The sequence below is a fragment of the Microtus ochrogaster genome, unplaced genomic scaffold, assembly GCF_000317375.1.
Source record: "Microtus ochrogaster isolate Prairie Vole_2 unplaced genomic scaffold, MicOch1.0 UNK31, whole genome shotgun sequence".
In the NCBI taxonomy this organism is placed as follows: Eukaryota; Metazoa; Chordata; class Mammalia; order Rodentia; family Cricetidae; genus Microtus; species Microtus ochrogaster.
In genome coordinates this window covers 675,344-702,937 of record NW_004949129.1, presented here as the reverse complement: position 1 = coordinate 702,937, position 27,594 = coordinate 675,344, and the positions used below count along the sequence as shown (strand labels likewise).

At 42.7% G+C, this 27,594-nt stretch overlaps 2 protein-coding genes across 5 annotated transcripts in view; both read right to left on the bottom strand.

Annotated features, from left to right (window-relative positions):
* Positions 1-1,057: 1,057 nt before the first annotated feature.
* Positions 1,058-11,178, bottom strand: LOC101991520 (keratin-associated protein 4-2-like). 4 transcript variants are annotated; one of them, XM_013354149.1, is made up of 5 exons: positions 11,042-11,178; positions 10,742-10,870; positions 1,525-1,601; positions 1,314-1,431; positions 1,058-1,127 (listed from the first exon to the last, which is right to left on the bottom strand). In XM_013354149.1, the coding sequence occupies exons 1-5, from the start codon at positions 11,176-11,178 to the stop codon at positions 1,058-1,060; spliced, it is 531 nt and encodes a 176-aa protein (XP_013209603.1). The 4 variants fall into 4 exon arrangements, with proteins under 4 accessions (XP_013209603.1, XP_013209601.1, XP_013209602.1 ...); XM_013354147.1 differs by lacking the exon at positions 10,742-10,870 and having other exon boundaries at positions 1,058-1,615; positions 11,074-11,178; XM_013354148.1 differs by lacking the exons at positions 10,742-10,870; positions 11,042-11,178 and having other exon boundaries at positions 1,058-1,403; positions 1,464-1,693.
* A 16,341-nt stretch (positions 11,179-27,519) lies between these two features.
* The window catches only part of LOC106144371 (keratin-associated protein 4-1-like), a 533-nt gene continuing 458 nt past the window's right edge, over positions 27,520-27,594 (bottom strand). Inside the window, exon 2 of the mRNA XM_026789862.1 lies at positions 27,520-27,594. This exon is cut by the window's right edge and continues 1 nt beyond it. Within this exon, the coding sequence (XP_026645663.1) occupies positions 27,520-27,594 (75 nt within the window).

Genomic DNA, 27,594 nt, shown 5'->3' with positions numbered 1-27,594 from the left:
GTCGGGACCACGAGGGGTGCACCCACCCATTGAGACAGTGGAGCTGATCTATTGGGAGCTCACCAAGGCCAGCTGGACTGTGAAGGAAAAAGCATGGGATATAACTGGTCTCTCTAAACATGGCGAACAATGAGAACTGATGAGAAGCTAAGGAGTGATTTTCTTCTAACGAACAGCATAGGGCAACAATTAAGGGTGAAGCAACCAAAGACTATGACTTTCCTCTTGGTGTCCAACTCTCCTACACATTGTCCCTGTCACTGCCTTCGATGAAGCCAGGAGTTGTGTGGGAATCCTGAGGCTCTCATTCCAATGTTACCAGGGAAGCAAATATTTTCAGCAATCACAGAAGTGGAGGTGGAAGTAGACCCTTCCATGATGTCCCTACTCTTAAGAGCACCCAGTGCCAGCTGACACCTTCCCTGATTCTGTGTGACACACAAGGGCACAGACAATGAAGCCTGTCTATGCCTGATTCCTGATCCACAGAAACAGATAATAAGTGTGTGGTGTTCTAGCTTCTTTGTGTCCAGGGAGTAATATAACCATTGATTGTTATTCTAGACTCATTTGGTCTCTCAACACCTATGAAGGGAGAGAAATCAAAAGGTGCAAAGAAGTAGATATGCTAGGATATTCTTAGTCATGAGGTTTGAAAACCAGTGGATGACTGTTCCCTGTGTGATCCAGTAAATTCTCAATTTACCCAGGCATTAGGGGAAATTTGAGTCAATTTTAGCAAGAAAAATAAGAAGACACAATGTCATTTTATATATGTTCTTTTAACATTTCACTTTATTTAAGATGTAGAAAGACTGATTTTTTTAAAAAAATATAACAAAGAACAAATTATTGCAAGATTTTATAGAGTTCAAAGAATGCTGAAATGTGAGTTCATTTTAGACAGAAACAGGCAGGATTGTGGCAATGCACTTGTTTTCCCAATCAATCTTGTTGCAGTAGAGGCTTTACAAGATGCCTCTCAGGACTCAGCATACAGAAGGTCTACATCAGGAATCCTGTGTGGTGAAGAACAGGAGACCATGGGGGAGAGAACTCAGCAGCAAGAACCACTAGAACAGGCTGGGCGGCAGCAGGTGGTCTGGCAGCAGGTGGGGCGACAGCAACTGGAAATGCAGCACTGAGGTCTGCAGCAGCTGGACACACAGCAGCTGGGGCGGCAGCAGGAAGGCCTGCAGTAGCTGGAAATGCAGCAGCTGGGGCGGCAACAGCTGGATCCACAACAGCTGGAACTGCTACAGCATGGGCGGCAGCAGCTGGAGGTGCAGCAAGAGGGTCTGCAGCAGCTGGACACACAGCAGCTGGGGCGGCAGCAGGAAGGCCTGCAGCAGCTGGAAATGCAGCAGCTGGGACGGCAACAGCTGGGTCCACAACAGCTGGAACTGCTACAGCATGGGCGGCAGCAACTGGAGATGCAGCAAGAGGGCCTACAGCAGCTGGACACACAGCAGCTGGGGCGGCAGCAGGAGGAAGGCCTGCAGCAGCTAGAAATGCAGCAGCTGGGGCGGCAACAGGTAGGCTGGCAGCACACAGACTGACAGCAGCTGGGTCTGCAGCAGCTGGACACACAGCAGGTGGGCCTACAGCAGGTGGTCTGGCAGCAGCTGGGCTGGCAGCAGCCTTGGCCACAGCCCTCCTCAGAGCAGACAGAGCCACAACAGGAGCTGACCATGGTGTCAGAGGTGGAGGTTCTGGGTTGGTTTACAAGAAGGTGGGTTGGAAGATTTGGAAGTGGGAGTCTCTCTGCCCACATCCCCTTTTATACCCCACTGAGGGGCTGCTGTCCTCACCTGCAGCATTCTTTCCTTGTTATTGTTTAGGTTAATAGACAGGTGATTATCAAATTAGACAAGTTTCTTTTCCTGGCTAAATTATAAGGCAGATGAATCTCATCATTTCCTTTTCCTGGTTTGCTCATTGTCCGCTGCTGCTGAGCCCTCTCTCCAGTCTCAAAAGACAAGGTGCATTCTTGGCACCATTTAAACGTCTTTCCTGTTTCAATTTCTTTCAAGAGAGGTGTCACCTGGAATTTTGCATCTTGTTCTGCTCACTTTGTTCTAATTTTGTATGGCTCACTGTACCTGTATGTCAGGATTGTAGTAATGTAATCTTTTGTAACTATCTCTTACAGTCAAATAGACTGTGACTTTTGCTATATATATTCATACACAGACTTAAAATATATATATTTTACTTAAAATATATTATTTTAATATGTAATAGTATATATGTAATGTAATGATATCATTATATGTTATAACTATGAATATTATATATAATATTTTAATAAAAGATCTACAGATACAAATAAAAGCATCAATAAAAGGTGTTTTGTTAATTATAGAGGTTTCTATGCAAATTTAGGAGATTAAGAAAGACATTTCCCATGTCCATATATATTTGTATATGTATACATACATACACACATACATATATATATTTACTTTTTGAGAGGCTTTTGAGACAGGATTATTCTGTAGCTTTGGAGTCTATTCTGGAACTAGCTCTTGTTAACCAGGCTGGCTGCGAACTCACAGAGATCTACCTGCCTCTGCCTTCCCAGTGCTGGAATTAAAGGCCTCACCACAACTGTCTTGCTCGAATATGTTACTTCCTAAGGACTATTTTTTGTTTCATGGCTTCTGGTAGGAGGGGGAACAACTCAATTTTCTTGGAGATCTATTTATATTTGCAGGAGGTTGTGGGTGTGGTTGTACATGCATGTGTGTGTATGCATATGTCTCAAGGTATCTAGAAGTCAGTAGAGGACTTCGGAACTGGAGTTAAGGACAAGGTGTGCATCCTCTAACATGGCTGATCCTTGAGCCAAACTCTCGTCCTCCACAAGCACAACCAGTTCTCTTAACCACTGAGCCTTCTCTCCAGTTCCAAAAGACAAGGTGCATTTTTGGCATAGACAACAGGTAGATAATACCAGCCCGTGGTTCTCATGGTTGGCTACATGGTGGGGCCACGCTGAAGACTGTGGCAAACTAGCCAATTCTTGGCTTCCTATTCAGTTGTTCTGGAATGGAACCTGGAGCTCAGAAGATTTTCTTTTCTTTTTTTTTTAATTTTATTTATTTATTAAGGATTTCTGCCTCCTCCCCACCACCGCCTCCCATTTCCCTCCCCCTCCCCCGATCAAGTCCCTCTCCCTCATCAGCTCGAAGAGCAATCAGGGTTCCCTGACCTGTGGGAAGTCCAAGGACCGCCCACCTTCATCCAGGTTTAGTAAGGTGAGCATCCAAACTGCCTAGGCCCCCCCAAAGCCAGTACATGCAGTAGGATCAAAAACCCATTGCCATTGTTCTTGAGTTCTCAGTAGTCCTCATTATCTGCTATGTTCAGCAAGTCCGGTTTTATCCCATGCTTTTTCAGCCCCGGGCCAGCTGGCCTTGGTGAGTTCCCGATAGAACATCCCCATTGTCTCAGTGTGTGGGTGTACCCCTCGCGGTCCTGAGTTCCTTGCTCGTGCTCCCTCTCCTTCTGGACCTGATTTGGACCTTGAGATTTTCCTTCTCAGATTCTCTCAACAGGAACTGAAGTTTGAGACCCACCTCCTTTAACTTTCCACAGTCCATGCATTTGTGTCTATTTCAATCAAGAAAATAGGTTGCAAAATAATGAACTTTCAATTAATGGTAAGTGAGTAATAGAGAAATCACCCCAAATCACAAGAAATAAGCTTTGACCTTTGGTGAATAATTTTTACGCTGTCGGCTACTCTATTCCAAATACCAGCAGAACCACATGGGTAAGAGAAACTGCTCTAGCTTGAAGTACAGTGAAAAATTACTATAGACAGAACACTGAGTGATGGCAGAGGAAACTCAGAAGTGGGAACATCATGAGTCCACCTACTGGGTAAGTCCTACCCACAATCTCTTTACTTAGAATTAAAATTTCACATCTGCACCATGCTTACAGATGCCTTTTTTGTCACCCATGGTAGAAGGTGGGGAACCATTACTTCCCTGTTACAGAATTTTCTTCTTGTCTGTCTTTTTATGATGACATCATGAAAGAGCTCAGATAATTAATCACTGGGGATATGTGAATGAACTTGGTTGGCATTTACACATGCCATCCAGGAACCAGGCCAATTTCAATAGAAAACGTAAATAACCTGATGCATGGTGACGATAGGGACTTTAAAGGCGTGGTAAGTAGACCAGACTTTACTTGCCAGTTATCACTTATGTTATGTAAATATGTAGCCCATTCTCTTCTAAAAATACCTGTTATATATTCTATGTGTAGATAAATATAATGCCCGTAGGTGGGTTTCATTCTGGCCATTTTTTCATGGTAATATCTTTATCTAAATAGAGCTACAATAGCTATTTTTAACAGAGAAGTAATAAACCTTATTTTGGATTCATGTATGTTACTTTATAGTAAAAATTACATACATATTTCAGAATATATATTAAATAATATTGTTGGGCCTCTTGCAAAATGATACATATACTCAAGAAGAATTTGTGAATTAGTAACAAGGTCCATCTATTGTTATTTTAATTTCATTTTTAAAAAAATATTTCCATGTTATTTATTTATATCTGTTTGTTAGAATTTGGTTGTAGGCAACACAGAGGTCTGGTCTTGTGCTCACAGATAAGGAGAACCTGTAATGTTAAACAATGGTGTTGTTCCTTCAAAGGGACCTGTTATCTACCTGGAAGGCTGGGGACAGACGTGGTTAGTAGCCTGGTAACCTTTTGCTACTTGTGTGGCCAAGACCACAGTGTATCCTCCCCAAGACGCTTATCCTGAGCTTACTTTTCTCAGTTAATCTATAGAACCTGTTTTTAAGGAAGGTGTCAATATATCTATCTATATATAATCAATATATAAAACACATCTTTATGGAAGGTATCCCACATACTTTACTCAGAGTTTCAATGTATTCACACCCCATCTTGTTTTGGGTTACTTTGTTCCTCAAAGAGATTGGTGTGTCTTTTGGTGTGCATAAGAAATTGAATCAATCATCACCAGAAGAATTTTCAGTTTGTGCTGTGCTTAAATATGCCTACAACAAAAGCTATTTGGAAAGGAAAGGGTTTGTTTCAGCTTGCACTTTCTTAGCACCATCTGTCACTGAGAGAAGCCAGGGCAGGAACTCAAGCAGGACAGAAGCCTGAGGCCGGAGCTGGTGTAGGAAGCCATGGAGGAGGGCTGTTTACTGACTCTCTCCTCATAGCTTGCTCAGCCTATTTTCTTATACCATACTAAAGGGTCCAAGAATAAGAATATAAAAATACAGATTCCAGAATTTAGAAATAAAGAAATATAAAGTTGTAAGCCGAGGAGAATGCACGCAGACTCTCAGCAGCTTGAGGATTAACTATTAAGAGTGGGTTACTCTGTTTTACAACCCATAGCTCTATTTACAAAGCCAAAACATCTCTTGCAAACTGGGAATTAGCCTAAAATAACACCGCAACCTTATCCGTGATTAACCACTGATATGAGCTGAGTTAACTTTTAGGAGGTGGATATATGTGACCTCTGGATTATGCATTATCCCTGCTACATGAAACTGGCAACATCAAAGGAGAGATTGCAGAGCTTCAGTAAACACCACCCGAACTACCAGGGAAGACAATGGATTAAGTATAAGCATTAGTTTAACTGAAAAACTCTGTTAATAAAGATTGTAAAGTAAGGCAATCTGTATCTGAGTTTTACCTCGAGATCGTAAAATTTCCTTTGTTCAAACCTACTGCTTGGTGCCCCCATTACTATAGCAAAGTGGGTTCAGAAACTGGCCTTTGCCATAGCCTTACACACTCCATCTCTGGCTGGGTCTCAGCTAGCTGATAAGCTTTTGTGTCCCATGGAGATTTTTTTATTTTAATTTTTTTCCTGGAATAAAGTTTACTTCTGGTTTATTAGACTTTGGTGATCTGTACCCATCTTTATGCAACCCCCGTGGACCCAACATACAGGACCACAGAATCAGGAGCAGTACCCAGTGAACTGGGCTCACCCACCTCAAGTATTAATTAAGAAAATGCCCCCACGGGTTTTAAAGTCATCTCCTCTTGCCAGAAAACTCTCTTTTGCAGGCTCATCCTCTGTCACTGGATTTGATGAATTTAGGTGGGAGAAATTCATGGAGCAAAACTAGGAGATGCTGAGGCTCTTTCCCAGTGGTGTCAAGGAAGAAGGTGTTCTCAGCTATCCCAGAAGTGAGCTCCAAATTGGATTTCCTCAGAGTGGCTCAACAGAAGAGTCCCCAGTTGTGGCATAATGTCCCACCGATCTGGCACCAGAGCGATAGCAAGCAACCTCTACTAGCCATGAAACCCGGCTAGGCTATACCTGGCTTGGATCCAGAGTTTTCAAACAGTCCCTAGGTCTTTTTCTGTGTTACAAATACCTTTTGTTGCTCTTATGTGAATTTTGACTTAGAGTTTCCCATGGATACATAGCCTATGCAAAGCTTGGTTTAGAGGAGACCTGGAAAACTGTGGTACCTCATGAATCAGGAATTTGTACCTGACATTGTACTGTTGGAAGTGTCTATTAGTTTGTTTTGAGATATGGAGATCTACTAGCTAAAGTGTAAAAATAGGAATAAATAAAGATGCTGGGAGGTGAAGGCAAGGGCTTCAGTTCACTGAGACTGAGCTCCCTGCAGCCACGGAGGCTAAGTTCATTCTCAGTGTGTCTTTGTGTCTTCATTTCACAGATCCACACTGAAATATTCTCAACACCAATGCCAGCCAACATCTTTACTGAAGCTTATGAAGTGCCAGGAATCCAACAATGCAACCACACTGTCTGATTCCTGGCCAACAGACACTGCAAGTTAATTGAGTGCAGCCTTGAAACCACTAACTTTTCTTGAAGTCATATAGTGACAAGGGACTGATACAGAAAACATCAAGAAAAAGAAGATATCAAGGGTTGCAGAGAAGTGGATATGCTAGAATATACTTATTCTTTAGGGCCATAAGCCCAACAAACTCATTTTGTTTCTGGGTGGCCCAAGAGATGCTCTGTTTACCAAGATGATGAGGATGGGGGCAACTAAGGGGTCACCCGCTTGTGGAGAAATTCAGAGTAGAGATAATTAACTAAACCCTCATTTTATAGGATGTATGGCCGCAGAATGTAGCTTCCTAGGAGTAATGGGAATGATAAGATCACAAAAGAATCCAGGCAGAACCATTTAGTTCTGAGAATTAATATAGGTATAATTATGGGATGGGTAACCAGTTAGGAATGGCAACTAGGACAGGAGTCGATTATAACTCCCAGCAATCTGTGGGTTTTGAAGGAGAATCTGATGTTCCTAATTGTAAGACATGGGCACCCAAACTTGGAATATCTGTTACTGTAGGCTCCACAGATGTATGTGTATCACTACATATGTATATGCATATCTATTTATGTTTTATTAGCATAGGTTAATGGAACAAGATAAAGGATTTTATCATGGCATTCTATATCAGTATATAATGTACTTTGACGATACCCATCTCTCAATCTCTCTCACTATATTTCTACCCTTTCCAAACGTCCCTCTTTCATTTTCATATGTATGGTTTTTCCACATATTTAAGGAAATGTGATGATTGTCCTTGTGGGCCTGTCTTGTGAAAAGATTTTTAAAAGAGTCCTTGTTGTTAACTATAGGCACCCATGTTTAAAACATTAGTACTTACTGCCTTTGCTATGGACCACAGGCTCTGATAAGCTGTGTTTTCATTTTTATTTGATTTTAGGAATTTTACACCTTCCTCAATGATTTATTCAATGACTGATCACTCAAATAATATATCATTTAATCTTTTTCACTGCTGATTTTTATTTTCATTCCATTTCTATCTGATAACATTTCTATTTTCATTCCATTTCTATCTGATAACATATGTTCGTATGTTATCAGATAGAAATGGAATGAAAATAGAAATCAGCAGTGAAAAAGATTACAGAAACAATACAGAGAGATTAAATGATATATTATTTGAGTAGCAAGGTCAGCTGGTTGTTTCTTAGCTTCTCTGATCTAGCAGGCTTTCACCCCTACATCTGACTTCTGAGTCTTCGTTGGTAAATAGAACAATAGAGACTTAGTTTAAACTGACATATGGTTTAAACCTGCAACAGAGCTGGGGTGGTAGGACTAGAAGGCCCTCAAGGCACTGGCTGGGGGCTGTGGGACTGCAGATGTTAATTAAAATATCAGTTGATTCATATGCAACCACTAAGCCAACAGAAAAACATCATTTGGCACCCAAGGTAGGGTGCCAAATGTAAAAGCCTTCTTTGGACTGCCAGACCCCAGATAATGACATGGAGACTTATTATTAATCATGGAAGTTTGGCCTTAGCTTAGACTTGTTTCAGACTAGCTCTTATAACTTAAATTAAGCCATTTATGTCAATCTACATTTTGCCACGTGGCTCATTGCCTCTCCTCCACAGAGTATGTCCGACTTTCTTAGCGTCTTGCTGATATGCCTAGATTCATCCTGAGTTCCTTTCTTGCCCTGGAAGTCCTGCCTATTCTCCCCTGCCTAGCTATTGGCCATTCCGCTCTTTATTAAACCAATCACAGCAACACATCTTCACACAGTGTAAACAAATGTCCTACAATCATCAACCAAATCCTATGTCAGTAGAATTCTCTAGGACAGTCCCCTCAAAGCAACTACATCATAAGAGATGTCAGTAGAAGACCATAAGGCCACTTAACAGACCCAGTTATAGCTAGCTTGCAGTATATAAAATCTTGGCGGAAGTGAGCTACCAGCATCTGGTATGAAATGAAAAGAGAGTCCTGATGCTATAAAGGTAGGAGAGGACAGCCCTGGGTCATGTAGACTCAGTAGAAGTATAAATTCACTGTCTTAACCTCAGGTTGTCTTGATATTCTGCTCTTCATCACAGTATGGTCTGAAAGAACAAAGAGCGTCTGAATACCTGAAATTGACTCACAGTGACTAATTGCTCCGCGATGGTGATATAGGGACCCTGACGAACAGTATATTTAGCACTGATGACCCACTATGCACTCCTGGCAATTTTAGTTTGAGTTCTAAATGTAAACGGCTAAGAATAGCCACTGTAGTTAAATAAGAATATAGTAGCCACTGGCTCAGAGCTCTCAGGTTATGATGTAAGTCATCAAAGAAGGCATCTGATATGTTCACTATAACTTGCTCTAGGTGTTCCGACACTAAATGAGCTGCAGTAACTAGAAGAAGGAGGTGTGTGGATGAGTAAAAGGATGCTCTACCCAGGTGCCCTTTATCCTATGGTCCCCATCCTTAAGTTAGTGTGAGCATAGAATGCAGTTGGCTCATGCTGCTCATTTGCTGTGTGCTATGTTCTTGGGGTACTTCTTTTCATATACATATGCTGCCTTCTCCCCATGTATCTGCCCTACCTGCACCTCTCCTACGCCACATGGTCACAGACGGTGATAACTGAATAGCAGTGCAAAGGTCTGCTCTAGGAAATCCTACAGCCAGTAGTTACCCGCCCACTGGGGCGTGGCCTATTATACTATTCATGCTGATGTAGAGCATGCGTCCGGTCTCTTTGTCCAGCTGCAGGATTCGGTTTCTGATCTCTGTTCCAGCAGAGGATTCTGATTTGTGAGTCTACCCCTAAATAAATAACTGTCTGTTTCTCAATTCTGAGCTAGTGTGGAATTTCTTTTAAGTGTCCTTCTTCATCAAAGGTCCAGATCTTTTGCCTCTAATGAAGGAAGGGTTGTAGTCTTGCTCAAATTCTAGAACCTCCCTATCAAATGGTATCAAATGTATTGGCATTTATAGAAAACATACTTTGTTTCTACTAATGTAATCTTCTCCCTGGAAGTTTCTTCTAGGTTCCTCTGGGGAGCCATTTTTTGCTGTTATTGTTTTGGCAAAAGTTCCTGTTTAAGGCTCTACTTTTACCAAACCCAACAGAGCACACACTTCTTTGGACAGCCCCTTAAACACAGCCTAATTCAGCAAGCTGCCGACTGATAACCCCTTAAATACAAGTAGGAGCATAGAGGTTTGAACTCTCCTGCCTAAAGCTTGGTCTTTGTAAGAGACTGTCTGCAGGAGGGATCTAGGTACTGGCTCTACACATCCATATTTATGCTTTCTAATGAAGACTTCTGAGGGAAAAGAGCTGGCATGCATGCCACCATGTCCTGTGGTCTTTTCATTTTCAGAGGTGAGCTACGGAAAATCTGACACATAACAACGGGAAAGAAAAAGAAGACAAAATACTTTTATACTTATATGGCTGGAAAGCCCACATTTATTTAAGTTGTAGCAATGACTCCATTTTAGGAAATAGGGCAGAGAACAAGTGCTTCCATGAGGGGGTCACATACTAGGTTCAAGGAATCTAAAGGAAATTCAACATTGCGTTTATATAAGAAAGAGAGAGTACTATAGTGAGAGATAGGGTATATTTGTAGGCAAAAACAGCATTCTAATCAACTGGAATTAAGGACTTGTAGCTGGCATCGCAGGATTCAGCTCACAGGTGGTCTACATCAAGAATGTTAGTTGGTGAAGAACATGAGACTGTGGGTATGAATTCTCAGCAACAAGAACAGCTAGAGCATGCTGGGCGACAGCAGGTACTCTGGCAACAGGTGGGCCTGCAGCAGCTGGACACACAGCAGCTGGGACGGCAACAACTGGAGATGCAACAGCTGGGGCGGCAGCAGGTGGGCCGGCAGCACACAGACTGGCAACAGCTGGGCCTGCAGCAACTGGACACACAGCAGCTGGGGCAACAGCAGGTGGGCTGGCAGCAAATGGACTGGCAGCACTGGGGCCTGCAGCAGCTGGACACACAGCAGGAGGGGCGGCAGCAGCTAGACACACAGCAGCTGGGACTGCAACAACTGGAGTTGCAGCAGCTGGGGCGGCAGCAGCTGGACACGCAGCAGCTGGGGCGGCAGCAGGAAGGCCTGCAGCAGCTAGAAATGCAGCAGCTGGGGCGGCAGCAGCTGGGGCGGCAACAGGTAGGCTGGCAGCACACAGACTGACAGCAGCTGGGTCTGCAGCAGCTGGACACACAGCAGGTGGGCCTGCAGCAGGTGGTCTGGCAGCAGCTGGGCTGGCAGCAGCCTTGGCCACAGCCCTCCTCAGAGCAGACAGAGCCACAACAGGAGCTGACCATGGTGTCAGAGGTGGAGGTTCTGGGTTGGTTTACAAGAAGGTGGGTTGGAAGATTTGGAAGTGGGAGTCTCTCTGCCCACATTCCCTTTTATACCCCACTGAGGGGCTGCTGTTCTCACATGCAGCATTCTTTCCTTGTTATTGCTTGTGTTGATAAATATGTGATTATAAAATTAAGCAATATTCTTTTCCTGGTTACATTTTCAGGTTGGGTAGGAAACACCATTTCTCTTCCTGATGTGTTAGAATTCATCAGTCAGCACTTCCTGCATTACCTTTCTAACAGAGCATCATCAAAGGGCACCATCACATGGCATCTTGTCTCTTGATAGTACACACTTCGGGCTCAGTTCACATGACATAGTCTGTCCATTCTGGTGTAACATGCAATTGTTTCTAACCAGCCAGGGGAGTAAATCCGTGTTCTAATCTGACTGTCCATTTGTTACAGATGGCCAGAAAAGGCCTGAGTGTGATACAAGGCACGGATGTATTCCCTGCCAGCTGTGATTAATAACTCAGTGTTTAGACTTTCTCGTGGGGGAACACGGCACTATTTTCAGTTACGATTGTAAAACATGGCATTTTGCTATTTGCTTTTTGCCACGCACAAACACTCCAAACTTATTCTTAGGGCATCTCAGGGGAAGTTGGCTGTCAAGTGCAGCTACAGCATGAGATCAAGGTCCCTTAACTTGCTGCCGAGGAGCTGATTTTCATTGTTGACTTATTGTCTTTGTAGCTTCAGTGGGAGACATTAATTCATTTCCTGTTTTTAAGACACACTTGCCTACCCATCAACGATAGTTCATTGTGTGCTTGCCTGTTGCTCTAACTTGGATCCTACCATGTTGTGTTGTTGGGCTTTTAAAGCCCAAAGCTTTCCTGCTTCATCTGGGTTGTTGGTTACAAGTTCCTCAAGCAGGAGACTAGAGGGTACAGATTTCTAACTCAGGATATCTGCCTATGTGTTCTCACTGTGAAAACATAGTGTGTGCTTAAAGGCTGAAAAAATATGCCCCCCAGCTGATGACTCCTCAGAAAACAAGAAGTGCTGACAGTCCCTTATGTTCTCCCTGGAGTCAAGGGAACTTAAAACAGGCTATCCTGGCTTGGTGTCATGATCTTCCAGGTCCATGTCACGCCTCTGTTAGGCTGGTCTCTCGGAGAACACCCCTGCAAACACATCTCCAGTCTGTTGTTGGCCTTCCTATAAAACCTGTTCTTCTGAATGCCTGGAGACTGTAAAGTTAGGAAAGAGTAACTGTACCGAACGATGGAATCATGTTTCTAAATGCTTTAGTCTTGCTTGCATGAAAGAAAACACTAACAAAGCGAAAATTCAGTGGCAATGTCAAATAAAAAATGACGAGACAACAAAATAAAACAAAAGAAATCTAACTAACCAGGACAGAACTAACTAACTAATCAGTTACTAACCGTGAAGGTGGACAAGACAGGGAGGAGTGAATGCATCTAAATTTCTTGGAAGGATTTTTTTTTTTTAAATAACCTACAATTCCCATGGTTGTGCCCAACCCCATCAGCTTTTAATCTGACCAGGCGTATTTTGATCAAAGTAGCATATTATTACTCTTGGACTTGAGTGGAAAAGTGGGCTGAATTGGGCATAATAGTGCCCACCTGTATATCTCAGCACTTAGGACACTGAAAGACATCTGTGAGCTTGAGGGTCAGCCTAAGCTACACCATGAATTTGTGACTAACCTGAGCTACCTAGAAAGAATCCTCTCCCAGAAAAGAAGACACGCAGTTGAGACCTATTGATGTGTAAGTAACCACTGCACACTTCTCAGAAATTGGTGGGGTTTATAATAACCAATTCTCAGGTGCTTCGCACCATGGGGAGTTCAGGGTTAGTTCACACTGCCAACCGTTTGCAGACATCAACCCTGATATATTAAAGCTCCTGTACTCCACACACATGCATGCTTGGAAATGTGTTATTTATGAAGAAGAGGAAATAGCTCTCTTCCCTCAGTAGCCAGAACCTACCTGCAAAATGTGTTTCATTCCACAAACCAGAACAACGGCAATAAATGTGGGATACAGAGAGTAAAGTTAATGTGATAATGGCATGTTGACTGTGACTGATGAGTGACAAGTGGGAGACTTTGAAAACTGAGCCCCAAGAAGGGAAACTAGAGTACATCAATGGCATGTGACTGAAGCACTCAGTGTGAAGGATTTGCCCTAGGTGACTGCTAGATGTTGATGGAGGGGAAGTGGACGTCTCTGAGGAAAACATGTGACTCACCCTGTAAGGTTGGCCTGTGGAATGGGTTGCCCTGAAGTAGTCATTGGAGCGACTTACATATGAGCTGTTATTGCTGAGGAAGAGCTGAGAATCAGAAGGAGATACAATGACTCCCAAAATTCCCTTTCTGTCCCCTGGCCTCCTCAAGCCCAATTGAACCGCAATGCTTTAACAATGTTCTTTTGTGCTTGAACTATTTTGGTCCCAGTATTGGTCCTTGTTGCTAGACTCATGTAGCCAGGATAATAGCCTGAGCTGCCTATTGGGCCTCTTTAGGAGAATTGTCTGGTATCCTGTGCCTGCATCGTGTTCTGGCTCTGATAAATGTAGACACAGCTTAGGAAAGTCTTGTACTTTTTCTCTGTCAAAGCAAAGGGGACAAAACAACACTCCAAGTTGCTGTGGACAAAGACCCTGGTGACCCAACTGCAGTACTCAAGGGGCAGTCAAATGTCCCCAGAAGCTCTGTGGTTCAGAGAAAGAATGGCCCTCGAGCAGCCCTGGTGACTAGTGACTACACATGACTCACTGGCGATCAGAACTCATTTCTAATATTTCTGTTTGGTCCCCTGCCCCAAATCTCAGTTTCCTGCTTGAAATTTTCATTCATGTTGCCGACCATCAGCTCCTCTGCTTCCTAATGTTGTTTTCTTATCACATCCAGATATGACCCTGCTCCTCTTCATGGCTGTCTCTTGTGTCCACTTCCCACTTGGACACTGTGGCAGGGCATCCTCAGGCTCCCTGACATGTGACTGGTCCTTTCTTATAGGTTCCCAGAGTAGCTCAATCTCAAATAGTAGATTCCTCGCAAGACCATGGCTGATGACACTCTGAGGTACACGGAGAAACAAAAGAGACTCTGTCTCCAGTGCTGGCTTGTCATGCAGGAGGACTCACTGTTACATAAATCCCAACGTTGGATTTAAGCTTGTGGGAACCACGAGTTTTCTCCTCCAGAGATGAGTGGATGATCTAGTTTGCTTTCTGTTGCTATGACTCCATGACTGGAAACAACTTCAGGAGGAAAGAGTTTATTTTAACTCATAGTCCACCATCAAAGGCAGGATCTCAAAACAAAAACTCAAGAAGAAGCCACAGAGGAAAATTACTCCCTGGCTTGCTTCCAGGTTCCAGGCTAGTGTTTAGCTGCCTTTCAAAACCAACCAGAGAGAGTGTCCCCACCCACAGAGGCTTCCCATGCCAATCAACCATTAAGGACATACATCCCCACAGTCCAATCCAAGGGAGGCAATTCATCAGCTGAGCATCTCTGTCCCAAGCAAGGTGTGTCAAGTTGACAACCAAGATTAACTGTCACACTGGCTTATCATGTGGTTGAGGCTTTGGTTCCCTCTTTCCAGGAGTTGGATGCAGTTGTCACACTTTTCTCTGAGTAACACTTCCGTTTCTCTGGCCAAAAGCCAGATTCAGAAAGATAGAGATTGTGTGTTTTCTGTCATACATAGAGTCCAAGTTGTGATGCAGGGTTAATGTAGTTATGTTATAATAAATATATACTTTGATAACATTTTAAAAAGAAAAAATGAACCACCCACAGTGTTCTACATTTGCATATATTTTTCTGTAAATGACATAATTGAATTTTTGTGGTTGAATTATATTGTTCTGCATATATATCATAATTTTTTATTAATTCATCTGTTGATCAGCCTAGGCTGATTTCAATATTCTGGCCAATGAAAATAGCTAAACAATAATTATGCACATGCATATATCTCTTTTGCATATTGACTCAGTTTCCTTCAGAAAAGTACTGGAGTAATATAACAGGGTTGTATGGTTTTCTATTTTTAGTTCTTGGTAAATCCTCTATATCTTAGTAATCTACCTTCTCAGCTACAGCGAATGGCCCTGCCCCTCCCCCCAGCCCTATCCACTCCTGTCCTCACCAGCACTTGTCACCATCCTGACAGGGGTGAGGAATCTCAGCACAGTTTTGATTTGCATTTCCCTGGTGGATAAAGATACCGCATATTTTAAATGCATATCAGTTAGCCATTTGTACTTCTTTTAAGACATGTCTATTCAGTTCATTTATTCATTTATGATTGGACCATTTGTTCTTTCAATGGTATATTTTTAGTTCATTGGTAATCTGAATATTAATCATTTTCCAGATGAACGTCTCCTCCCTCCTCTCCTCTTCTATGAGACTAAATTCCACTTTGAATAAACATCTTATTTACACTTGATGATTGAAAAGGGGAGGCGTCTCAGGGTCAGGTAGAAACCTAGTGCAAGGGAAACTCCCACAGATCTACAAAGATGACTTCAGGGAAGACTCCTAACAATAGTGGGTGCATAGCATGAACTGGCCATCTCCTGTGATCAGGTTGGTGACAGTACCAATTGTCATCAGAGAGCCTTCATGCAGAAACAGATGCAGAGAGTCACAGCTAAACATTAGGCTGAACTCTGGAAATCCTGCTGAAGAGAGAGAGGAAGGACTGTACAAGCCAGAGGGGTCAAAGACATCACAAGAAAACCCACAGAAACAACTAACCAGGATCATAGGAATTCACAGAGTCTGAACCAACAACTAGGGAGCCTACATGGGACCGACTTAGGCCCTCTACATATATGTGACAGCTGTGTAGCTTGGTCTACCTGTGGGACTCCTAACCATGGGAGCAGGGGCTGCCTCTAACGTTTTTACTGGCTCTTGGGAACCATTCCTCATACTGGGTTGCCTTGCCGAGCCTTAATACAAGAAGAGGTGCTTAGTCTTAATGCAAGTTGATATGTTATGCTTCGTTGACAGCCATGGGAGGCCTGCCCCTTTCTGAACAGAAACAGAGGGGGAGTGGATTGGGAGGTGGTGGAGAGGAGGCAGGGAAGGGTAATGGGAGGACAGGCGGGAGGGAAAACTGCGGTTGGGATGCAAAATTAATTAATTAATTAAATTATGTCTTAAAAATCTTATTTACAAAAGCCATTTTAATCTTTCAGGTCTAAGGCCCCCTGATGATGTGTCTGTGTCATGAAAAAGAAAGAGACAGAAATACGGACAGACTAACAGTTGAAGCATATGTAGTGAATAAGCATGTGGAAAATGTTAACACTGAGATTCCATCTCACTCCTGCCAGGATGACTGCCATAAAGAAAACAAACAACAGGGCTGAAGGTGTGGCTCAGTGGTAGAAGGCCATACTGGAGTGTACAAGGTCCAGGGTGTGGTCCCCTGCACAAAGAAAAAGAGAAGAAGAGAGGGAGGGACACAGGGAGGGAGGGAAGAAGGAGGGCTGGCAAGCAGGCAAAAAGAACAGAAAGTCCACTAGCCAGAAGTGATGGTGAAGACATGGGGAAAGGGAGGCCTTGGACACTGCTAGTGGGAATATACATTGGTCCAACCCCTGTGGAAATCAGTATGGAAATGCCCTGGGCCTGAAAGCAGATTCACCATGTGATCTTGGCTCTCCTGTTGTGGTGTGTACACAGAGGGCGCTAAGTCAGCACATCACAGAGGCACACACAGCCATACCCCCTACGGTGCTATTCACAACAACCAAGTTGTTCTTCAGGCCAGGAACCCATCAGCAGGTGCACAAATAAGGAAAATGTGGTGTATGAACACAATGGAGTTTGATTCAGCATAATGAAAGAACGAAGCTATGCCATTGCCTGGGAAATAGCCACACAAAGTAAAATATGTCCAACTCAAAATAGAAAAATATTGCATGTTTTCCCTCACCTGTGGTCCTAGATTGTATCTAGAAAAGTAAGTGTATTATATGTATTTGATGTGAAAGCAGATGAGCACAAAAGGGAAGGAGGTGGGAGGAGGATGAAGGGATGGAGAAGAAGACGGTGAAAATACATGATATACCTGAAAGAGACTGCCTTCTTGAAACCTAGCACTATGCATAATGAATACACACCAATAAAACATAAGTAAGAAGAATGAGAGGTGAACACATTTTATGCCCTTGAAGGCTTAAAGTTTTATTGGGAGGTATCAAGCAATTGGTATGAAAATAAATTCCATGGGTGGAAGTGGCATTAGAAAGAAAAAAATCTAGAAGTAAAACATATAACAACTTGTACTTTGAAACAGAGTCAGGAATTCTAAAACGATTTGAAGAACAATTTAACTGTAATTCTGATGTGCTTGTATCAAAAATGATTTTAAGAAAATAAATAGCAGCAGAGACCAGGCTTTTCCAAATCATCTGATGAATCTATCTATTTATAACATCGGCATATCACATGTCCTGTTGAATGAATGCCTAGACTGTAGGATTAAAGTGAGAAAGAGAAGCGATCCAGGTCAGGATACCCAGAAACTAGAACCACCATAGCAGCTGGGGTGGCAGCAAGTGGACACACAGGAGCTAGGGCAGCAGCAGCTGCACACACAGCAGCTGGGGAAGCAGCAGGTGGTCTGGCAGCAGCTGGGCTGACAGCAGCCTTGGCCACACCCTTCTCAGAGCAGACAGAACCACAACAGGAGCTGACCATGGTGGCAGAGGTGGATATTGAAAATGAATTTACAAATGAATGTAGAACTTGAATCTGGGCATCTTCATGCCCTGGCTCCCCTTCTATACCTTGTTGGGGGTACTCTTCCCTTTGCAGTGTTAACCATAATAAGTAAAGAGTCATTAAATTGGATGATTATGTTTTCTACATTTGATGGGAAACACTCCGTTTTCCTGAAGGATTAAGGCCTATCTGATACACACTCAGCACAATTGTTTTTTTTTTTTTTGATGTTTCTAGTGATTTTATTCTTTTTTTTTTATTGAGAAAAAAAATTTCCGCCTCCTCCCAGCCTCCCACTCCTCCCACCCTCCCCCCACTCCTCTCTCCCTCCCTCTCGAGTCTGAAGAGCAGTCGGGGTTCCCTGCCCTGTGGAAAGTCCAAAGTCCTCCCCCCTCCATCCTGGTCTAGGAAGGTGAACATCCAAACTGGCTAGGCCCCCACAAAACCAGAACAAGGAGTAGGATCAAAACCCAGTGCCATTGTCCTTGGCTTCTCAGCAACCCTCATTGTTCGCCATATTCAGAGAGTCCGGGTTTATCCCCTGCTTTTCCAGTCACAATCCAGCTGGCCTTGGTGAGCTCCCAATAGATCAGCCCCACTGTCTCCGTGGTGGGTGCACCCCTCTTGGTCCTGACTTCCTTGCTCATCTTCTCCCTCCTTCTGTTCCTCATTGGGACTTTGGGAGCTCAGTCCAGTGTTCCAGTGTGGGTCTCTGTCTCTATCTCCATCCATCGCCAGATGAAACTCAGCACAATTGTATGGTTCAGGTACGAGTTAGTATTCTAAACTAAGTGTGCTGATGTCTTTCTTTTCCCTAAATCTTTTTATCTTCCCTTCCTGTGTTCCTTGTTATCCATTTAAAGTCCTTCAGCTTTTCCATAGAGGACAGTCCTTAAAGGTTGATATTCAGTCTGGGTGTTGCTCTTCCCTGACTATAGTTTATGAGACTTACTAGCTCCAATAAGATACTCTGAAATCTCATAACCACCAAAGTTATCATTGGAAAAGCAAGTCAAAATCCACACAGTGTAGTCAGTTGTAACTAAAACTAGTCAGTGAGTAACAGAAGAATCCCCACAGCTCTCACACTATCTCTGCCCCACTTTCTGGACCTGAGAAGCCTCATAGTTTTTTGTTGTTGTTGTTGTTTGTTTGTTTTTTTTTTTGACAAGTCAATATGTTTAAAAGGGTGGGATTTGTACAAGCCTTGTGCAGGACTTGCGTAGGTCTTATGTAATCAAAACAACCATTTCTTCCGTTTTGTGTGTGCAACAGCCTTATCACATCCAGAAGCTGATATTTCCCAGAATTCCTCTCCACCCTCCAGATAATACATGCTGCCCATCCCATCTTTTAGATGGTCCTTGAGTCTCAGAGTAGGTGAGAGGAGCACAGATGTTCCACCTATGACTAAACACTCAAGCAGGGGCTACTGGTGTCCCCGACACAGCTGAGGGGGCAGAGTCACCTTTCTTTAGGGAAGGGTGTCCATTACCAGGTTACCCATGTCCCAGTGGATGATCCAAAACCCATGAGTATATAAGCAGCACCAACGGGTTATAAGAAAAAGTAGTTTTGTTTGGGGGGGTCAAGAGGACTTAGAGGGAAGGACTAAAGGTATATATAATGAATATATATTGTATACGTGTGAAATTTTCAAAGAGCAACTTTTAGACATTAGTATTTTTCATGAGTGGACACTGGAATCATCATTGAAGTCAGTAACAAGGGTTATATAACTAAAACCCATATTTATATGAATTACATTTATATTTATATAAAGTAGAATATGTAACATAACATGATTACTTTGAACTTGAATAGTGAGAGACTGATACAGGTGTTGTTAGTTATAAAGTAATAATAGTTTATTATTGCCTCATTTTATCCTGTTAAAGAAATGTAACTTTCATCTGACTGCTTTTCTTCTCAATATTTTGATGACTGTGTTTTCTTTATTAACTAAAAAAAATTAAAGAAAATGTAATGATGTTTTATAATTTTTGTCATGACCTTCTAGGGTTGGGGGTTTGGGTATCCTGGGCTGCCCTGATGGTTAGTCAACAGTATTAATTGAGATGATGAAGAAGTCTGGGTAAGCAAACATTGACTCAAGTTCCTTAGGAGGAGTCATCTTCAACTCCACATCCCTATGACCCAGCAAGAACAGTAAAACAGTAGAACACAGAGAAAGTGTTGAGGGAGGCCGTTCATTCATTCCCGGCAACCCAGACCCAAAATAATCACTCAAAAACTATATTATTTGCAATACTGTTTGGCCAACAACTTAAGTGTATTTCTCGCTAGCTCTTACATCTTAAATTAACCCATTTCTATTACTTTATATTTTACCACGAGGCTCATGGTTTACATCTCTGGCAGTGGCTACGTTGGTGTCTTCTTGACTCCACCCACTCTCTCTAGATATATATCTTCCAAGCTGGCTATATTCTGTTAAGCCATTGGTCAAAAGCAGCTTCTTTATTAACCAATAAAAGCAACACATATATAGAAGGACTTCCCTCATCAGGGAAGGGCTGGAGAGATGACTCAGAGGTTAAGGAACACGAACGTTTTTCCAGAGGTCCCGAGTTCAATTCTAAGCAACCACATGGTGACTCACAACCATCTATAATGATATCTGGCACCCTCTTCTGGCCTGCAAGCATACATGCAGACAGAACACTGTATATATAATTAACAAATAAGTCTGGGGACTGGTGAGATGGCTCAGTGGTTACAATTACTGACTGCTCTTCCAGAGGACCTGGGTTCAACTCCCAGTACCCACATGACAGCTCACAACTGTCTGTGACTCCAGTTGCAGAAACTCTGACACTGTTACACCAATATACATAAAATAAAATGAACAATTTTTTTAAAAAAGAATAACACAGGGGGTTTCCAAGTCAGGCAAGTTCTATAGCTCAGTTTGATATCTGTTTTGATATCTGTTCTGATTAGTTGGTGACCTTAAATTACTGCTTTGTAAATATTTTGAATCTTGCTCTTGTCATACAATTTTGATCTCCTCTGGTGCATTTCTTGAGCAGGCATTCTACTAAGTCGTGTCTCAAGCCTTCTGATAGACTGGAAAGCGATGCCTTGTCAGAGGGAAGCGGGTCTCTGGAAATCAGAAGAGTCCAATGGAGAGTCTTAATCAGTAGGGATGACTCAGAAAGTCTAGGGAAAGGTCTAGAAACCATGTCTCTATTCTTTATTTTTTTCCTCTGTCCTATCCCAGTACACAACTAGAGTTTCGACACCCCCAGAATAAGATATCAAAATAGAGCATCAGAGTGTAGAAACTGCACAACCTAAAGACAAGAGTAAAAGTGAATTGCACAAAGTGAAATGGATTATCTGGGAGTCAACAGCACAAGGACTTAGAAAGACCTCAGAGGAATGGTTTTAATATGTGTTTATTAATTCTTTGAGGATGTACGCATGTATACAATGTAGTTTGATCATGTCCATCTCCCACTCTTCTATCCCCTGGAACGTAGCTGACTTACCAGGAGTCACGCACCTCAAGAAAACTTACTTTCTCTCCACTACCATAGCTCCTCACCTAGGAGAGAGAGGTTCATGAGCCCCTCCCAACTCCATGCTGGATTGTTGAGTGGTTCGATCTTGTGTTGACTGTCTTGATGTTGTGCAAGCAGCCACAGCTGCTACGAGCTCTTGAATGCAACCTCAGAAAATACCAACTCCTGTGAGGCTACTTCTCCCTGCATTCTTTTCCGCCTCACAAAATCATGGCTCCAACCTCTCCCTTACAAGGAGTTGGTCGACTGGTTGAAGTTCTCAATACTTATAGCTCTCACAGAGGGACTAGCTCCTTAGTCATCTAGCTCTGGGAAGGGCTGGGGTGGGTATTTATCAATGACAATAAAATGGCTTTCAACATGCAGACAAACACTTGCTGTTGCAATTCACCAACACCCCACCCTCAACTCAGCTTCCCCATGGAGGGATTTGACTGTATCTTCTCAGAGTTGATGCCCTAGAGCCAAACTTTTAACTAGCTTCTATCTGGAAACCAGCAGTACATGTAATTAGTAGTACTTATGTGTTTGGTTCCTGCCCCCATGAAACCAAGTCTCCAGCCTCTCCCTAAAAGGAGTTTGACCACACATCAAGCACTCCAACTTTTATAGCATCCATCAAAGGGACTAGCTCCTAAATACAAGAGTCCTTGGGGACCATAAGGATCAAAGAGGCAATTTCAAGAAGGCTCAGGAGCTGTGTCTATTTCTGTAGTCCAGTGCACACCTAGCAAGCAGAAATACCCAGCTCCCGTTGCTTACTGGAATGGTCTTGGTTTCATATTAGCTATGAAGACCCCAATTCCCAAGATTTTAATTAACCTTTTAGTCTTGGGTATGATAATTACTACAACCTTGAGAGGCTGAAGAGCAGGTAGTCAGACATTAACCATATCCCCGCTTCTCAGGCTTTCTCCAACAATAGATCCCACCCTACCCCACGCCCAGCTATGTTGCCTGTCTGACTACTGACAGGAGAGTGGTGAGTCCTTATGTAAGGGAGTAAATCACCCTGTGGCAGGGTCAGGTCTGAAAGAAAGTGAATGTGCCATAAATCCTCTACCACCTTAGTGCTAAGAGAGTTTAGGATAAGAGCCAGCTCCCAGCTTGTCTCTCGGGAACAAGGGAAGTAGACCACACAGGGAGCAAGCCAGTTCCCCCGCTTCTTGAGTGACAAGGCTCTGTCTTACATCTGGGGATACTGATATACTTGACACGCTTCAATTCTCTGCGGAACCACTGAGAATAAGACAGTGATTTGAACAAGAACAAGGAATGAGAGGCAGCCAGACTCTCTGCCCCAACAAGGCCAGTCTGGAAAGACTGAACCAGGAGTCAGGGTGGAGACACTTTACCTCATATGCAGAAATGAACAGGAAGACTTGGTTGAAATGCAGAAGAGAGGAAATATGCTCTGAACAAAACAGCAAGATCAGTATGCAGACAGTTATGAGAGTTGCAAGGCCTGATCATTTCAAATATCTAACTAGATTACATTGAGATGCATATAAACTGGTACATGAAAGGTGTCATGGTTGGTTCTTTGTGGGTTTTTGTTGTTGTTGTTGTTGTTTTGTTAATTGGTTTTGGTTTGCAGGGGGTGGTTTTGTCTTTTGGTTTATTTGGTTTTTCTTTTGTTTGCTTGTTTGTTTTTGTCAACTTGACACAACTGAGTTTTCTGGGAAGAGGATCCTCAATTGAGAAAATGCTTTCATTAGGTCATGAAGCCTGTGGGACATTTTCTTGACGGATGATTGATGTGGGAGGGCCCAGGTCACTATGAGTGACATCACCCCTGGGCCAGTGGTTCTGAGTGGTATAAGCAGACTGAGCAAGCCATAACGAGCAAGCCAGTGTTCGTTGCAGTGAGCCATTGATCTGGTTCAAGGTTTTTGGCTTCTGTTACACACTCTATATTGGGTCTCACGGGGACTCCTCCTGGATATCCTGCTGTTATGCTGTGTTGTGAACATCCTGCAGCTTTGGGTCTGCAGGTTTGGCCCCTTCACCTGCTTCAACAGATCATAGACAAAGTGGATGTTAGGATGGGTCATCTCATAGCCCTAGTTCTGCATCTGGGTGGTAGTAGAGTTGGTCAGACTGCCAGCTCTCCCCCATCCTCACCACCAGGGTGAACTCTCCTGGGTAGTCTAGACTAAATCACCATATGCAGGAAGGAGCAGGTGGTAGGCCCACTCATTCCCTGAGGTGTGTGTGTGAGAGGGGTTAGCTCACCCATGCCTACACCACCAGAGTCAGTTCTACTGTGCTGACCAGGTGAGGTGCAGGGACTACTCTCCTGAGTACTGCAGCTGGTAAGAGGCAAGGGAAGTGAGAAGGGGAGGGTGGGGAGAGCTTGGGAGAATGGGAGGGTTGGGATGGAGGAAGGGTGGATATGGGAGCAGGGAAGTATATATCTTAATTAAGGGAGCCATTTTAGGGTTGGCAAGAGACTTGACTCTAGAGGGGTTCTTAGGTGTCCATGCAACTCATGTTTTATAACACTATACGCTCTTACTTTGGGATTTTTAAGTTGGTCATCTGAAACAGTTTCCTGGGGAAAAGTTCTGTTCATCTTTCTGTTAATTTTGTATGTATGGAAATATGTGAACCTGTAATATGTGGCCACATGTTTGTTTGGATGTTCACTTTGCGTGTTCCATGTGTTTAGTCTCTGAGCTTTGCTGAATCTGATATAATAAAATCTGTAAAACTAGTGACTCCACGTTAGAACTGCTCTGGAAAAGAACAAATATGTGGCCACCCTCCATCTTGGTTGAGTTCAAAACAGAAACCTCATTGTCATCTTTACGAAGGGTGACCATGTGAATAGTTGCCATTTTGGTTTAAGCCATATGACTCCATTGCTACCTTTAGTAAAGGTAATAACATGCATTGGCCCCACCAAGGGGACATTCTGTCTCCAATATACTTTGGGTTTGGATATGTTTCTATACGATAATTCCTGCCCTGTCCTAAAGACAAGGTTTATTAATGATAAGATTCAAAACAATGCTGTCTTACTGAGATATTAAAGCTGCACCTCTGCATTTATATATAGGAATGAGTCTTATTGGCAGCCAGATTTTGTAACCTAAAAGTAAACTCCTTGATATTATTCATTTAGAACACTAAATTGTTTACAATGTCAAAACTTGGTTCTGCCTTCTATAGATTATTAGTATGCGCTAGGTCTCAGGACAACAGCTGAAAACTGGAGACTGAAATTTTCCTTCTAATCATCTTGCTTTTCCTAACATTGGTAAGTTGTAACTGATTGCATAAACTGTATGTCCAGATTTAACCTATATGTTCTCAAATTAAGCCTAAACAACATTTGTCTAATTTAGATATACCTAACAGGTAATGATCGTTATGGTAAAAATAAAATCACTTTGCCCATCACAGACAAATGCTGACAGTTATGTGCTTGGTTACACATAATTAAACTCTGATAATTAAGCTTCTCAGTGGCAGAAATCCAACAGCCCTTCTAGCCTCAACTCCCTCCCTCCCAGCCACGAGTCATGTGGCTCCCCGTTCTTAGTGGTTTCCCACTGGATCTGCCCCTTCAGCTCTGAATGTTGCCATCACTGCCCACCACACCCCTGGCTCTACCTTTCATCCTCCTCAGTTGTTGTCATTGCCAGAAGGATGAGTGTCCCCCATTGGAGACAGTCTCAAGTGTTTTACTGGTCCTTCCCTTGAGATAACTTCAGCCTATTGACTTTTTGTTTTAATCAAGTATGGTTTTTGGTAGAAGTAGCTTCAGACAGACCACGCAAAGCCAGGGACTGGGTTTTCGGAGGTATTTTGTTTGTTCACCTGGGTCTGATCAAGCCCAGCTGAGTTTTCACAGATTTTGCAGGCTCTAAGACGATCCCAAAAATTCACACTCCGAGCACAACTTTCAAACACCACCCAAGTTCTTCTTTCTTGTGAATTTTCAATTGCTTTTGGTACACTTTTTTTTTTTCCTGTGTGCGTGTTTGTGTAGAGGGTGCACACGCCTGTCACTGCGTGTGTGTGGAGGTCAGAGGACAGCTTGTGAGTGTCAGTTATCTCCTTCCTCCCTTCCACTATGTGGGTCCTGAGTTTGGCAGCAAGTACCTTCACCCCTTGAGTCACCTCGATGGTCCATTCATGCGACATTTCCCTTGCCTGGTTTTAAATCTCGTCCCTCAACCCTTTCTGGAGTTATCACTAGTCTGCCTGCACTCCACTTCTGACTGAGTTTCCTCATGTGCTCATGATTTATTTTAGCACAGCGTCATGGATGTGAAGGCCACTGGGGAGCGAGCAGGATAGTCCATTTTCTGCCATATCTCTCCCCATGTTCGCTGATCTCTTGCCTCGTTTTACTTCTTTTATTTTAACAACGTAAACAACCTCAGGTGCAGCCTCCTCCTCTTCCTCCACCTTCTCTTCTGCCTTGGGACCTGAATAATTCCCTAGCATTTACTAGCTTTTTAACTCACTTTGTTTACAATTTAAAAAAAAATGCTTCCATATTGCACTCTGGAACAGAAGTTTTCCCCATTATATCCTATCTATTTGGTCCTTCCTTTTATTCCTAAGTCTTTATTTTGAAGACTAAATTGTGAGTTTCCTTTGGAACTACTGGTCTTCATGTGCCTTATTATCCTCAAAGTCCAATGACCCTGTGAGTCTGCCAATCATCTTATGGATTGAAAAGGAAAATTATTGTTAATTAAATAAGGTAGGTCATATGATTCTGAAAAGTAGTCCTATAATATGAAAAGTATATTATATATGCAAAATCAGTTTTTTTTTCTGATTTTGAACTGATATATAAAATTGTATGTATTTATGGGGTACTATGTGATACTTCTATGTGTGTATGTGACACTGCTTAAATCTGAGTTAATATATTTGCATCCTCAAATATATATTATTTCTGGGTGGTGAAAATATTTAGTATCCTTTGTTCTAGTCGTTTTGAAATATAAACTATTTACCATCTGTGGAAACTTTCCTATGCAACTGAACACTGTAACTATTTCATTTTAAAGTTTTATTTATTTATTTATTTATTCTATCTATATGTGTTTTACTTACATGTTTGTTAGTATACTATGCGCATGCCTGGTGCCTGTGGAGGCCACAAGAGAGTGCCGGATCATCCATTATGAGCTGTCATGTGGATTCTGGGACTCAAACCCAGGGCCTCTGGAAGAGAAGCCAGACCTCTTAAACACTGAGTCATCTCTCTGGCACCAGAACAGTCTTTTTTATCTAATTGTTTTACACCATGTGAACCAGGTATTCTTCACTTGTGCCTCCCTATTCTTCCCAGAATCTCAGAGCCACTTCTCTACTCTCAGCATCTGAGTTCTTTCATTTTTTTTTTAAGGTTCCACATTTGAGTGACACCATGCATGTTTTCTTTCTATATCTGGCTGGTTTCACTTAACATCGTCCAGTTCTAACCATGGCGTCACAAGTTACAAGAGTCCACCTGTTTTATGAGTAAGCAGCATTCCATTGTGTAAAAGGCATTTTATTTGCCACTCATCAGTTGATTGACACAGGCTAATTCTGCTCCCCAGCCAATGTGAGTAAAGCTGCAATAAATGTGAGACCACGCTTACCTCTAACACACTAGCAAGACTAGTTTTCTTCCTGGCCATGGTAACCTTGGAAGGAATAATACTAGAAAACTAAACTAGTAATTCTCTTAAAATAAATGAAAGAAGATACATATATGTCTAATATAAAGCAGTATTTATTGAAGAATAGTCAGCACAGAATGGTGAAATCCAAGAAAGTTGGAGACCTGCGGGATACGTTTAGCTGCACCATGCATCTGAGACATGCATGTAGAGGGAGGATCCTTGGGAAATATGGGCAGTGCTTAATGTAGGATTCTCTTCTGCCACTTTCTTATTGTTGTCAGGACAACAAACGTAGGAATTATTTAATACATGGATGAAAAGTTCAGCTCACTGTCATTATGACTGCCTGGGGACTGGTATTCAGAGAAGAAATTCAACAAGAGGGGCGACAGCAAGTTGTACTACAGCAAGTGGTCTGGCAGCACACTGGGCGGCAGCAGCTGGACAC